Source organism: Anabrus simplex, chromosome 7, assembly GCF_040414725.1.
Source record: "Anabrus simplex isolate iqAnaSimp1 chromosome 7, ASM4041472v1, whole genome shotgun sequence".
Classification (NCBI taxonomy): Eukaryota; Metazoa; Arthropoda; class Insecta; order Orthoptera; family Tettigoniidae; genus Anabrus; species Anabrus simplex.
Window position 1 is genome coordinate 93,388,937 of NC_090271.1, and position 14,828 is coordinate 93,403,764.

Sequence of the window (14,828 nt, forward strand, 5' to 3'; positions counted from 1 at the left end):
AGAAGTTGTGTTTTATAATATGGTTTATGGTGTATTAATTTTGTATATTTGCGTTCAGTACCTACAAGGTGATCAGACATTTCATCCTATTGTATTAGTTTGAGGTTTTGTTAGTTTACATTTTTATATGGGCTAACAGCTGACATATCCTAGCAAACTGTTCCCTAATGAACATATCTAATAGCATTTCACGGCACTTACGAGTGAACTGGCGATGGTTGGCTTGTGTACCGTAACCCCCTACTTACTTTGAGCATTCAACATTATTTCATTAAATATTGTTAATTACAGGAATCTGGAGCTACCTTACAACCAACAGTCTATTGTCACATAACCACAAATGAATTTTTCACATTCGTTAAACACTGTCATCACACAACTTCTACTGTACATTTAATATATATATTTTAAATATATTTTTATCATAACTAAGGCCAGTTTTACTGCATGAAACACAAAGAATAACGAATTTAACGTATACGTCTATACAAGTACCGTCACTCTGCTATGACCAACGACATTAAAAATATAGACTGCTAATCTGATGGCCATCTTTGAATCTACTTGAACCACTGGCAGCCATGACACTTGTAGGCAAAACATATGCTTATTTCCTCTGAATCTGCCATAGAAAGGGTCTGCAGAAGTTGTTGTGTGATGGAGTACGGTCTTTGAGAAGGTGTGCAATGTTAAAATAAATAAATAAATAAATAAATAAATAAATAAATAAATAAATAAATAAATAAATTCAGTCGAATGAAGTCAGGCGAGGTTTGACCAAGAGAGGTCCGGTAGAAATATTAAAGTGGTAAACCTGGTAAGATACCGTATGTGGAAGGAATGCTACACTCAACCAGGGGTCAGATGTTCTCAACTTTAGAATCTGGGGTTACCCCATTTAGTGGCCCCTTACGACAGGCAGAGGATGCCGACGAGATATTGTACACAGCAACCAACGGACGTCTGTGCTGCATGTCGCACAGCAGTTCTTAGAAAGTAGTCATAAGTAGCAAAAAGCATAAAACGTAACAAACCAGACAAAGAAGCAAAATTCAAAAATTATACCAGAATGACACTGAAGGTATGTCATGAAAAGGCAGGGTATCTTTCTTTACGCGTGTGAATTCCTCAATGAACTGCTGTACGTATAACATGTCTTTCTGTAGTGAATGACTTTATTGTTAGTGCATGACGCCGAATTATCCATTCTTCTACATACGTAATTCTCGTTTTAACCAAGCAAATGTTCACCATATTCACTGCGTTTATTTCATTATAACATCAATGCAACATTAAGCATGTTTGAAAATGTCGTGTTTATTCTTAAATACATCTTTAATTTGCAATAACGTATAATCTCATCAGTTCATTGAACTGATAAGGGCTAACTGTCAAGACCAAGAAGTGGCAGCCGCCATGACAGTTGTAGGCAAAAGTTAGTTCGCTGTGCTTCAACCAGGGGCGCTGTAACGAGTATGTTTAGCAGTCTATATATCTTTAATGTCGTTGGCTATGACTCTTGTCGTTTGTTTTGCCTACAAGTGTCATGGCTGCCAGAAGTTCAAAGTGATTCAAAGATGGTCGGCAGATAGCAGTCTATATCTTTCATGTCGTTGATCAACGCTTTTAATATTTACTCTATGTAATATAGACGGAAATGGCAAGGAATATTTATTTTCTCAATGTGACATTTCGTTTGTTTTTGATATCAGCGGTGTGTCTTATATTGTAACACTCCTTGAAAAGTTTTGTAAAACGCCTTTCGTGAAGTTATCTTGCCGTAGTTTGTATGCTTTCCGCCTTATTCATGACGTGTCACAAAAGATCACTAAGTTCTGTTGTTTGTGGAAGTTGTGTGTAAATGTGATAATGATTTAAGAATAAATGCCCGAAAGCCAAGTGATTTCTGTTATCGAATTACAAGACTGACAGCAGGCGAAACTTTTTTTTTTGTGTGTGGTTAAACTCGTAATGAAACTCGCCGAAATGTACTGGACAGTCTTACTTATTTGTACTGCAATAAATTGGAGATATACAGTAGGATTTTATTTACCGGGCTTGGCTCCGGTTACTTACTGCAAGTCCGGCGACGAGTCTGTGTCGTCAGCGTGCAAGGTAGATTTATATGGATGTATTTTTATGAGTCTCTTTTATTATATTTCTTGTTTCCGAACAATCATCGTATTCTGTGTTGAAATAAATTTAATCCTGAAAAATTGTTGGTTCATATTCTACAGCATTGTATGCCTACAGTACAGTATGATCAATTATACAGTATGTTTTGGGTCTTAAAATTGTCTGTAGTAATGTGAATTATTTGCCTGATTGTGGAAATCATGCTATGAAATTGTAGGCAAACTCGCTATATAAGAATGTGAACCGGTGAATTAAACAATGATCCCACACTCGCACACAGGGTGTACGATCACTCCGAAAAGCTGACAGGATGAGTCCAAATGAATGAAGAGAAAGGTATAGGGGATGTGGAGACCCACAGTTCAGCTGGAAAGTTCAGTACCGTGCAAAATGTAATCCGCCTGGAGGAAATCTCCGTGATAGACTAATTAAGGGTTAAAACTGATGTCTACTGTACATATGCCCAACACTTGCACTGTTTTTATATTACGGTTATCTTAAAAGGAAAGGTGACACAAAAGTGTTGGACATTCAGGGTCTCTCTTATAAACCCAGACCACCCAGCAGTGTTTCTACTCTCAGAGACCTAAGCAGCTTTAAGGGAGGCACGTGCATATTTCTTGACCTTGCAAGGAGCGTGTGTGTGTTCGACCTAGCATCAATAGCCAGTCTGAATCTCAGCTGTTAATATGGTGAGACAGTTATCATTGCAACACTGTATTTTCGTATGTAGAAGTTATTTTAAGTATTAGTCTGCTCGATGGGTACACGATGCATTTGTTCAGCAATTTCCTGGTGGAGTGCCACCTTCATGAGCACAGATTAATGAAATTGTAAATAAATTTGAAACTACTGGCTCAGTGCTCAATAAAAAGCATGCACGCACACAAACAGTTATAACAGAGGAAAAGCTAGATGACATTGGTGTGAATCTTGAATGGTCACCAAATAAATCACTCACGAAATTAGCACAACAAAGAGGGGTTTCGATTTCTTCTGCACACAGAGCTACAAAGCTGTTACACATCAAGCTGTACAGGTTTACACGGCCCCATTGTTTAAAATTTCCTGATCCAGCCACAAGAGTGTGATATTGTGAGTGGTATCTTGCATCATTGAATGATTGTTTATTCGACCCACAGCTTGTGTTCTTTTGGATGAGGCCTGGTTTCATCTTAATGGTCGTGTGAACAGTCGTAACTCTTGCTATTGGTGTGCAGAAAATCCTAATAGTTTTTATGAAGTCCCTCATTATGAAGGATAACACTTCCAGCATCTTTTAATAAGGTAAGATTGTATATAAAATTGTATACATGCTTAAAGCAGGGCAGCCACGTGTGACGTAAGTTCGGCTAAGGTAGCTGCTGTAGCGCAGAGAACAAACGTCATGCGCTTGGTCTGGGTTTTGTAAGAGAAACTCTGTATGTGCAAGAGACATCAGTTTTAATTTTCTCGTGTAACCACAACATATTTCATCAATGCTCAGGACATGCCAGTAGTGTTATATTAGGTGTTGGTGTCTTCAAGTCATATTTAATGTTCTTTTCCATTTATAATTTAAAACTATGCCCATGCCACGTCCAGGATAGCTGACATAAAGATATCACGACTAGATCTGAGTTCATTATTTTTGTACGTGCGTTACTATACCTTCTTTTATCGTAAAGATTTTATTTTCGAGTGCTCATGGGATTCAAACAATGCTGATACACTATGTAAATCTATCTATCATCAGAATTGATGGACGTCTCCATCTGACGTATCATGAAATTGCAAGATAATGGATAATTCTACAGCTTAAATCTAAGTTGATCTTTGTTACTATGGAAAACATCAATGACACATCATATTAACCTTAAGTAATGTCATTTAGGCAAAACTATAGTAAAGGGGCCTCAAGGTTTAGTAACACGAGCCACCACTAGGTGGCGCACGTGCGTTGACTGTCGCAGTAGGAGCGCCGAGAGGAACGACAATGCTGCCAACTGTTGGTTGTTGGTTTGATATGGCTATACTTTTTTAATTGCCGTGCGGACAGTATGAGCCGCGGTGATAGAAAAGAGCCTCTCGAAGGGAGTGTGGTCCAGAAGGGGCCACTGTTCACATGACAAAGATTGGCCTGGATGTGCAAAGATGGGTTACAACTACTAAACTACCTTTTTTCTTGCCGTGTGGACAGTATGCATAACGGCGATAGAAAAGAGCTTCTCGAAGGGAGTGTGGCCCCGAAGAGGCCACTTTTCTCATGACAAAGATTGACCTGGATGTGCAAAGATAGGTTACAACTACTAAACTACCTTTTTTCTTGCCGTGCGGACAGTATGCATCGCCGTGATAGGAAAGAGCCTCCCGAATGGAGTGTGGCCCCGAAGGGGCTACTGTTCTCATGACAGAAATTGGCCTGGATGTGCAAAGATAGGTTAGAACTACTAAACTACCTTTCTTCTTGCCGGGCGGACGATATGCGCCGCAGCCTTTCGAACTTTCCTGGCCGCTTAAAATTTTTTTTCTTCTGCAGTGGTTGGTAACAAAATCTCAGCCTCATCCTAGGTGTCAATGACGTCATCCTCTTCCATACGTGAACCAATCACCATTATAAGCAAAACAGTATGTTTTGTTATAAAAGTAAATGTACTTCTAGGGACGGGTGGGTTGGTCCCTGGCAAGCGTATTAAACACATCTCTCTTCCACGATCATTTTAAGGTGAGCATTTAAAGTAATATTTTATGTTATAGTCCTTGAGGCCCTGTTACTATATTTCTACCGTCATTTATTCAAGAAAGTAAGAATTAAGTGAATGAAAAAGATAAAATGTGAGAATTAACTTTAAAATTTGATTAGTATTCATTCTTATATGTAATCTGCTCCGGCATCAGTTATGTTATTTGGCTTCTTGCCTCTCGTATCTTTCACTGTTTTTACAATATATATCAATTGAAATGGATTATTAATTATATCCATTAAAATAAAAATATATAAATTGCATCTTGACATGGGAAATTGTTGTCTGTATAGGTAGATCTGAAGGATCATTCTGTACATTATCATATCGTTTGTTGTTCAAGAATCACCTAAATCACAACATGTTTCCTTATTTTACATTAGTTTTCATTAACTTTTCTTAGGAGAAGTTTTGTTAACAGGATTGATATTTTACTTTGTAGCATTTCAGTATAAGCTTCTGGAAAAGATAAGTTTCCCACTTGACAGCACAAATCTGCTTCTACTATGTTAACCATCATCATACTTATATCAATTAATTTTAACATGAATAATCATTGGGTGTGTGTAATAGGATGGTAAGATTCTCAAATGTGACCAGGTATATTAATAAATGACTTAATGTGTGACTTATTCTAAGTATCTTGGCTAGGAAAATCCATTTTTGAAGACACTGTATAGTATCTACTCTCAAATATATTTATCACACATAGTAATTATCCAGGTTAATTTCCCTTATGCCATCGTTATTTGGGAATAATTGGATTTTAAAATAGTAATATAAAGTTAAAATTTCCAAGTGTATAGCCAGTTATTCTCGTAAGAATTCCTTTTTTTTTTTATGATCTCAACCTACAATGACATTCCATAAGTATATTTATGTATAAGCACGTCATCATTAATCTAAGATATGGATTCTCAGACATTATACTGCTACTGTATAAAATATATGATCCTGCTGTGCATCATTTTCCTTTCCTTACTCTTCAAATAAATCATTTATGTCTCATCATATTCATTCAACAAATTCTTCATTCACAACATAAAACATGATGAAAACATCATAACTCATTTTACCTTATATCACCTCCTATTCCGTCATATATTTCAACTATATATATCTTATCTGACACTCAAATAACCTTATTTCCATTTACTCACAGTATCGGACCAATATCCTATCAAATAACATTAACATGTTTTCAATCTGCCATTTTCTCCATATTTAATGCATATCCTAATTTATTACAGTAACATATAACTTAGGGGCAAAAGATCTTTGTAGGTCAATGCCCTGAACAAATAGCATTAAAAAAAACATATAACCTCTACACATCATAATGTCACTTGGCATTGCATATCAAAGATCCTAAAATTATCCCTACCGAGCTCGATAGCTGCAGTCGCTTAAGTGCGGCCAGTATCCAGTATTCGGGAGATAGTAGGTTTGAACCCCACTGTCGGCAGACCTGAAAATGGTTTTCCGTGGTTTCCCATTTTCACACCAGGCAAATGCTGGGGCTGTACCTTAATTAAGGCCACGGCCGCTTCCTTCCCACTCCTAGCCCTTTCCTGTCCCATCGTCGCCGTAAGACCTATCTGTTTCAGTGCGACGTAAAACAACTAGAAAAAAATTATCCCTCGTGTTAACATTTCACAGTATAACATGGCTAATTGGGATTCTTTGTTTTCATTAGAACACTATTAACACTTCATTACACTTGCTAACTTGGGTTTGTGTTATATTTGGTGAAGACTACGTATTCCCTTATATCATTGGTATAAGTAATCACTCGCGAGAATAAAATGTAATATAAGTCTTTCTGAAGACTAAACACACATCTATCAATGTAGGCTTTAAGTACAGACATCCTAACCTTGTTATTATTTATCTATACACATGATTAAATTATATTATTGGCTAACCTCTTTTAGAAAACTCATCTTTTTTTGCCGTTTTCCGGAATTAAATTTATTATTTGGTCATCCTCTACGGCTCGGGACTCTGGTCATTCTGCTTGGCCGGCATCGTTGGTGTTATCATGGGCCAGGAGTCATCTCAGCCATGTCGGTCCAGTTCAGAATCATCCAGATAGTCGACTCTCAATCTTCTTAGTAAGCCATGGTTTCATGCAGAAACTCAAGGGAGAAAATACAGAATACAATGATGAGATCAGCTGTGACATTATAACAGTTTCAAAGCCTTCTAACATAAATAATATAATTGGGTTCCGCTTAATATAACTTTGTATAATAGCAGTGTTTCTATTAGATCTCCAATATGTCTGCAGATACTTCAATTTGTTATAGTAAAGAATGGCTTTAATAGTTGTTTATCGTCTCCAGTGCGGTATAGTGAATGTTATTTCTTGGAATCACGGCCTTATCGTTGCTCTTCTTGTTTGTTGCTGTGAGTCCGTTACGTGGCGTATTTTATTACTTTATGCGTATTTGTTAAATCTTATATCTTCTTGTGCTGTAGGCTTATATATATCCTATAAACAGCTTTTCTTTCTTCCCTTCACTGTTTCTGAGAATTTGACATGATTTTGCTACTTCTTCAGAATATGTCCATGAACTTGAGTTAGCCTTTCGTTTGTATTTTTAAACAGTGTCGTCCTTACCAATTCAAATATCTATTTTATCTTGGTCACTGCACCACAATTTTATTAATTCCAACTTTGCGTTACTCTCAGTTCCTTGATATCTTATGTAATTTAATCATTGTGTCTAACTTCATTACTAGTAATCACGTCCGTCGTAATTCGATTGAGCTTAATTGCTGGAATAGTGGAATGGCACAAGACTGAAGATGACCCAATACAAGGGTCGAAACTAGTCCCGATGTAGTAAATAATATGAATATATTATATATATATACATTATTGAATAGGTGGATCTTCTAATCCTTGTCACTAGTGTCCTCTTGTAGTCATAAGCTTCATTTCAGAATTTACAGGCAGCCTAACTCACTTGGTGCACGAGAAGTAGGAAACTGAACTGACAATGAACCAATTTGCTTTAAGCTACTGACCGTACTTTCCTGTCACAAGAAGCAGCCCTTCCCTTTCCGTCCTGCTTCTGCATACCACTAGTACACTAGCTGTCAGTCAACATGAGATAGGTTAAGGCGCTGGCCTTCTAACCCCAACTTGGCAGGTTCGATCCTGGCTCAGTCCGGTGGTATTTGAAGGTGCTCAAATACGACAGCTCCGTGTCGGTAGATTTACTGGCACGTAAAAGAACTCCTGCGGGACTAAATTCCGGCACCTCGGCGTCTCCGAAGACCTTAAAAAGTAGTTAGTGGGACGTAAAGCAAATAACATTATTATTATTCAACATGAGATAGGTCCGCCAGCAGGCTTTACTTTCTCTTTCAAGTGCCAAATTTATTTGAGGCTGTTATAATTGTATGGTTCATGGTGTGGGTTACTGTAGTCACGTCCTAGTTTGTGAACCATGGGCAACGGCTGAGTGGCCTAGTAAGTGGTCCTGAGAGTCGGGATACCAGTTGCTATGGAATGGGAGTGGGCATCTCGGACATATTCTGAGTCTTGGCCCTCCTTGTGCTCAGGCGGCTAGGACTATACAATTCACCGGTGGTCCATAACCCGTTAGAGGAGAGATCCTCACTTGGACTATGTGCAAGTAGGGTAGCATCCTGCTTCATGAATTTACCGAGCTCAGAACATTTTTAGCAAGCCTCGGACCTATGGGAGTAACGGAGTCCCACTCCCATTTGACAGGCGAGGGATTCCTTGGAAACAACTTGGCGAACTAAATGGAATTCAATGGGGAGCTATGGAATATTAATGGGGCTTATGGAAGAAAGAAAGTAGAACTGGCTGAGTCAGCAAAGAGGATGCATCTGGATGTGCTAGGAGTAAGTGTTATGTGGGTAAGAGGAGATAACGAGGAAGAGATAGGAGATTATAAAGTGTACTTGACGGGTGTTAGAAAGGGAAGGGCAGAGTCTGGGATAGGGCTCATTATCAGGAATACCATTGCACGCAACATAGTTTCCGTTAGGCACATAAATGAGCGAATGATGTGGGTAGATTTGTCAGTTGGAGGAATCAGGACTAGAATTGTCTCCTTGTATTCACCATGTGAGGGTGCAGATGAGGATGAAGTTGACAAGTTTTATGAAGCATTGAGTGACATCGTGGTCAGTGTCAACAGCAAGGATAGAATAGTGCTACCGGGCGAGTTGGCCGTGCGCGTAGGGGCGCGCGGTTGTGAGCTTGCATCCGGGAGATAGTAGGTTCGAATCCCACTATCGGCAGCCCTGAAGATGTTTTTCCCTGGTTTCCCATTTTCACACCAGGAAAATGCTGGGGCTGTACCTTAACTCTCTTGGTGCCAGGCGGTAGTGCGAGCATCCACCCTTAAAATTGCCAGAGCCGATCTGGTCGGCCGTTAACAATCCAGTCGGAAGTTGCCAGAGCCGATTACATCGGCCGGCTTAAAATTCTGTGATATACGTAATTTTGAAGCAACCTATAGTGAAGTGCATACTTTTGTTACAACCTGTAGTAAAGGGGCTACACGTCATTGTGTGCCTGGCCTTGCTTTGGCAGTTCTAAGAGGGTGTTACACCTTTCACAAGAGTCGTTTCCTGTGTTTACAAATACCGCTAACCGGTCAGTAAGAGATTGCTCCTTGCAGTGAGTGGTTTTGTGACAGGAAAATGGCATGTTATTCACGTGATAATTTTTCAGCAGGTATTGATGACAATAAATTAATGCAGTATTTAGAACAGTGTGAAGTTAACGCTGATGATTTATCGGATAGCGATAGGGAATTTAGTTCAGAGAGTAGCGGCGAAATTATACCGGACACGTCCGCGGAATCACCGCAGCTAAAGGAGAGACGTTTAATTATGTCTAACAGCACTAAAGCTGCTCTGAATATGGTGGTAGATGAAACTAGTGATAACGAATATGATGATGATGATGATGTCTCTGGAGAACATTTTGTGGAAATTTGTCCCAATGAACCCGACAACATTCTTCAACCTCCTGTCTCCTTCAAGAAAGTTCTTGGACCTAAACATGCCCTACCGTCTGATTCTCCGCCCGTATCACACTTCTATTTACTTTTCACTTACTCTCTGCTAAACCTTATAGTCACATATAGTCCTCTATCATTACCTAAATGCCGGACTCCGCGGGCGAAGTGTAGCGTGCCTGCCTCTCACCCGGAGGTCATGGGTTCGATTCCCGCCCAGGTCAAGAATTTTCGCCTGGTCCTGAGGGTTGGTTCGAGGTTCACTCAATCTAAGCGACCCTAGGTGATTGCAATTGAGGAGATATCTGAGGGTAGGGGACCCCGGTCTGGAAAACCAAGAATAATTACTGAGAGGATCTGTCTCACTGACCATGATTCACCTCGTAAAGTGCAGGTACCGAACTGAGCTGCGGTCGCTTAGTAGTTCAAAGCAAATCACGGCTTTAGTGCCATACATTTCTTAATTTCGTAAATTCTGTTGTATTGTAAAATTATTTTTCTAATGTATACTACAACCGAAAACGAGAAACTACTTTTTCTGAAAACAAAAAACTATAATATCAACTACTATTTTTTACTTATTTAATAATTCAGAATTATTTTAATACTGTGTTGTCCACACGTAGAAAATTTGTTGTCAGTATTTGCCAAACATCGATACATACATGCGAATTTTATCGGTGAGTAAAATCGTCTTGTTTTTATTAGTGACATATGTTTGAATTTTTATTTTTTACGTTTTTATTTTTCTCGTTCAAATTAGTTATTGTATAGAATTGTATTTAGAAATACATTATACATAATTACGTATACTCTTTTGTATCGTAAATTATTTTTTCAAAGTAGATATTGAGAGAGAAAGTGCGAAAATATTTTTCTCTTCCTAAAAATAAACGTTTTCGACAACTATAAATCAACAATAAAACGTTTTTGACTCTTTATATCACTCCAAAACAGTTTCTTATTCTGCGTAGTCGATATGTAGAAAATTTCATGCCGGTATTTGCTATACACCGGTAGATATACGCGAATTTTAAAATACATGTATTTCCTCTGAAAACGGCCTGGCACTTTACAGTAGTAGAGTGGAGGCGGAGCTCTGGCCTCTTCCAGCTGATGGGGAGCGGCCGACTAGATCGGCTCTTGGCTCCAAGAGGGTTAATTAAGGCCTCGACCACGTCCTTCCAACTCCTAGGCCTTTCCTATCCCATCGTCGCCATAAGACCTATCTGTGTCAGTGCGACGTAAAGCCCCTAGCAAAAAAAGGATAGTGCTGATGGGTGATTTCATTGTGAGAGTTGGGAATAGAACTGAAGGATACGAAAGGGTGATTGGTAAATGTGGGGAAGATATGGAAGCTAATGGGAATGGGAAGCGTTTGCTGGACTTCTGTGCTGGTGTGGGTTAGTAGTTACGACTACATTCTTCAAGCATAAGGCTATTCACCGCTACACATGGGAGGCTAGGGGTACCAGGTCCAAAATAGGCTATATCTTAACTGACTTCGAATTCAGGAAATCTGTTATGAATGTACGAGTTTTCCGGTGATTTTTCGATGATGCAGACCACTATCTGATCTGTACTGAACTAAGTATCTCTAGGCCTAGGGTAGATAAATTGAAATCTGTCTGCAAACGAATAAGGGTAGAAAATCTCCACGACGAGGAAATTAGACAGAAGTACATGGAGATGATTAGTGAGAAGTTTCGAACAGTAGATGGGAAGCAGGTTCAGGATATAGAAAGTGAATGGGTGGCATACAGGGATACTGTAGTAGAAACAGCAAGGGAATGCCTATGAACAACTGTGTGTAAAGATGGGAAAAGGCAAACATCTTGGTGGAATGATGAAGTGAGAGCAGCTTGTAAACGTAAAAAGAAGGCTTATCAGAAATGGCTCCAAACAAGGGCTGAGGCAGACAGGGATTTGTACGTGGATGTAAGAAACAGAGCGAAACAAATAGTTGTTGAATCCAAAAATAAGTCGTGGGAAGATTTTGGTAATAACCTGGAAAGGCTAGGTCAAGCAGCAGGGAAACCTTTCTGGACTGTAATAAAGAATCGTAGGAAGGGAGGGAAAAAGGAAATGAACAGTGTTTTGAGTAATTCAGGTGAATTCCTAATAGATCCCAGGGAATCACTGGAGAGGTGGAGGGAATATTTTGAACATCTTCTCAATGTAAAAGGAAATCATCCTGGTGGTGCTGTGAACAGCCAAAGCTTATGGGGAGGAGGAAAATGATGTTGGTGAAATTATGCTGGAGGAAGTGGAAAGGATGGTCAATAAACTCCGTTGTCATAAAGCAGCAGCAGGAATAGATGATATTAGACCTGAAATGGTAAAGAATAGTGGGAAGGCAGGGATGAAATGGCTTCATAGAGTAGTAAGATTAGCATGGAGTGTTGAGTCCAGCCTAGCACATGAGGGCGAAATGCTGGCAACCAGGAATGAGTTGCTGGAAAATTTATAATGTCCAATAACGGACCATTTATATTGGTATTATAAATTTACTCATTCGGAACAAATATTTCAGATTCCCTATGGGAATCAACATCTATCATCAGTATATAGAGTCGGGGAATAAGAAACTACAGTCTAAGCTATAAACAATTTTATTCACCCTGGATGAAATGGTAGTTTAGGGGGAAGGCACTTAAAATTTAATTCTTAAATAACTATGTTATTGGTCCTATCGAAAAGTACTACATAACAGAATAAGCAGATGCGAGTCAAATAGAAGAGCAAAGTGTCACTATCTGGCTTTCCCTTGTTTATGGCTCCGAATGTTGGGTAAGACAGAAGAAGCATAACCAAGACGCTGGCTAGTGCATACCGTGAAGGCCACTGCGTAGGCTAATTGTAGCCACCGGCAGTGCCAATGCACGAGAGACTTTGTCTCATTATCTATATACTGATTTTCATTAAATTCTGTTTGTCCATTTTCTCGTGGCTCGGCGTTGATATGGACTTTGCAACAAAAATACAAATTCACGAATATCTCTGTTATTGCAGCCAGAACAGTAAAAATATATGACTTAAATGATCGGAAATTAAATTCTACAACATTGAGCAGGCAGAAGTGTTCTGCTACCTTGGCAAGTACATCACACATGTTGGCAGAACCTCGTTAGATGTTCAGAACTGCATCGATAAGGCAAGGGGTGCTTTTACACCCAAGATGAGATCTGTATGTAGATCTAAACGAGTTTGTAGAATCGCTAAGCAGAATTCCAATAATATATTTCAACGAATGGTTCATTTTAAAAATATTTCTTCAGGACATGCAACTATAAGAAGGAAGATATCTTGCTGAAATTCATCTTATAGACTTTTCTTTTGTGTAATTTTCATTCTACATTTATAAACTGATACAAAAAAGATATCTTGCTGAAATTCATCTTATAGACTTTTCTTTTGTGTAATTTTCATTCTACATTTATAAACTGATACAAACTTATAACCTTAAATCAAATTTCCCTTTTTCCTCTTTGGTGGATTTCCTGATCAAATTGAATCGGTATTTATTGGTCTGGACACTTATAATCATATCAATGGCTGAAATGAAGTAGGTTCTTTCCCTCATTGACAAAACGTTTGTAACAGTCTTATCAACATACATCATGATCTTCAAATTTCAGCATCCAATTTCAGGATTTCTAAAATTTTCACCAGTTTGTCTGTATACCTATGTATATAATCTGCGGGAGAGTGGCATACAGCGTTAAGAAGTGTGTGGACCATAATAGTATTAGCATTGGTTTTATATCCCTCTTAACTATTTTTACGGAGTTTAGAGATGCCCAAGTGCTGAAATTCTGTGTCTCAGGTGTTCTCTTACTTGCCAAGAAATCTATCAGCATGAGACTGACTTATTTGAGCTTCTTCAAATTCCACTAGCATCAAACTTGCCAACTTGAGCTCAGAAGGCCAGCGTTGTAATGTCTAAGCTACTCAGCCTGGCTATGTGAACCAAAGTAAAGATACTGATAGGCACCATATGCTGCCAGACTCTACACATTTTGGATACTCTCTGGGATAGTGCACTCATTCCATGCATGATACGAGCTGACAAACCAGTTGAACCTATATGGTCTATATAAAAATGTAAGCTGATGTATTTTGTATATTTCATTTTAATTGTTAATATTGCAGATAGCCTTAAGGAGGAATCCTCTGTAAGGACTGTGCTATGTTTTATTTAATGTCATTGAACTTGTGCATGTTTTTAGTGGAAAGTCAAAGATAGGAGCTAATTGTTTATCCCTTTCAAAATTTATTACTGCCTTTACAAAGCTAACCCTCTAGGGACATCATGACTTTGACGTCAGTAGGCCTGTGGGGGCTTGTGTCCTCATTGATCCCAAAGGCTTTTCCAGTTCAATGTTGCCCATGCTGGATTGGCCTCAGAGTAGAACTGGGCTAACTAGGTGACCCCCCCTGGCCAAGTGGCCTGAGAGGTTTCTGTGCTCTTTTTCTTCATTTCTGTTCTTTTTCTACTATTCTAACCCCCTGACATTTCATTCCTCTTAGTATATAGCCAGTCTCTCTTGTCTCGGGTTGTGTGTGTTTGAATGTTTTACCCTCCACCAATTACAAGTTTCGGGTCACAAGGGGATACGCAGCTGCTAGTTGCTAGCAGCCTACCTCCAGATACAGAGTGCCCTTTGGAGTATCGTGTCCAAGGTTGATTATTTCCCTAGCTACTTGTGGGAGGACCTTCAACTTTTGTTTAAAGGGTGCACCCTTAAACAGCATCTCAGAAAGTAAGGAAAAGAAAACATTGTACTCCAATTGCAGTGGTTAGTGAAAGTGACAAGCAGCTGCCTCGATTCCTGGTTGCTTCCAGGGTCGATGTTCAGAGTTTCTCGCAGGAGAGTCCTTTTCTGATAAATAATTTGGTTGGAGACATTGGTGGTGAAGTCAATGAAATGCACAAGCTGAATGACAGATCTGTATTAAT

The 14,828-nt window shown here is 39.0% G+C and overlaps 1 protein-coding gene across 1 annotated transcript in view; it reads left to right on the plus strand.

Annotated features, from left to right (window-relative positions):
* Window positions 1–1,731: 1,731 nt before the first annotated feature.
* The window catches only part of TM9SF2 (transmembrane 9 superfamily protein member 2), a 197,042-nt gene continuing 183,945 nt past the window's right edge, over window positions 1,732–14,828 (plus strand). The window contains exon 1 of the mRNA XM_067151214.2: window positions 1,732–2,115. Within this exon, the coding sequence (XP_067007315.2) occupies window positions 1,972–2,115 (144 nt within the window). The 5' untranslated portion in view covers window positions 1,732–1,971. The remainder of the gene's footprint in view (window positions 2,116–14,828) is intronic.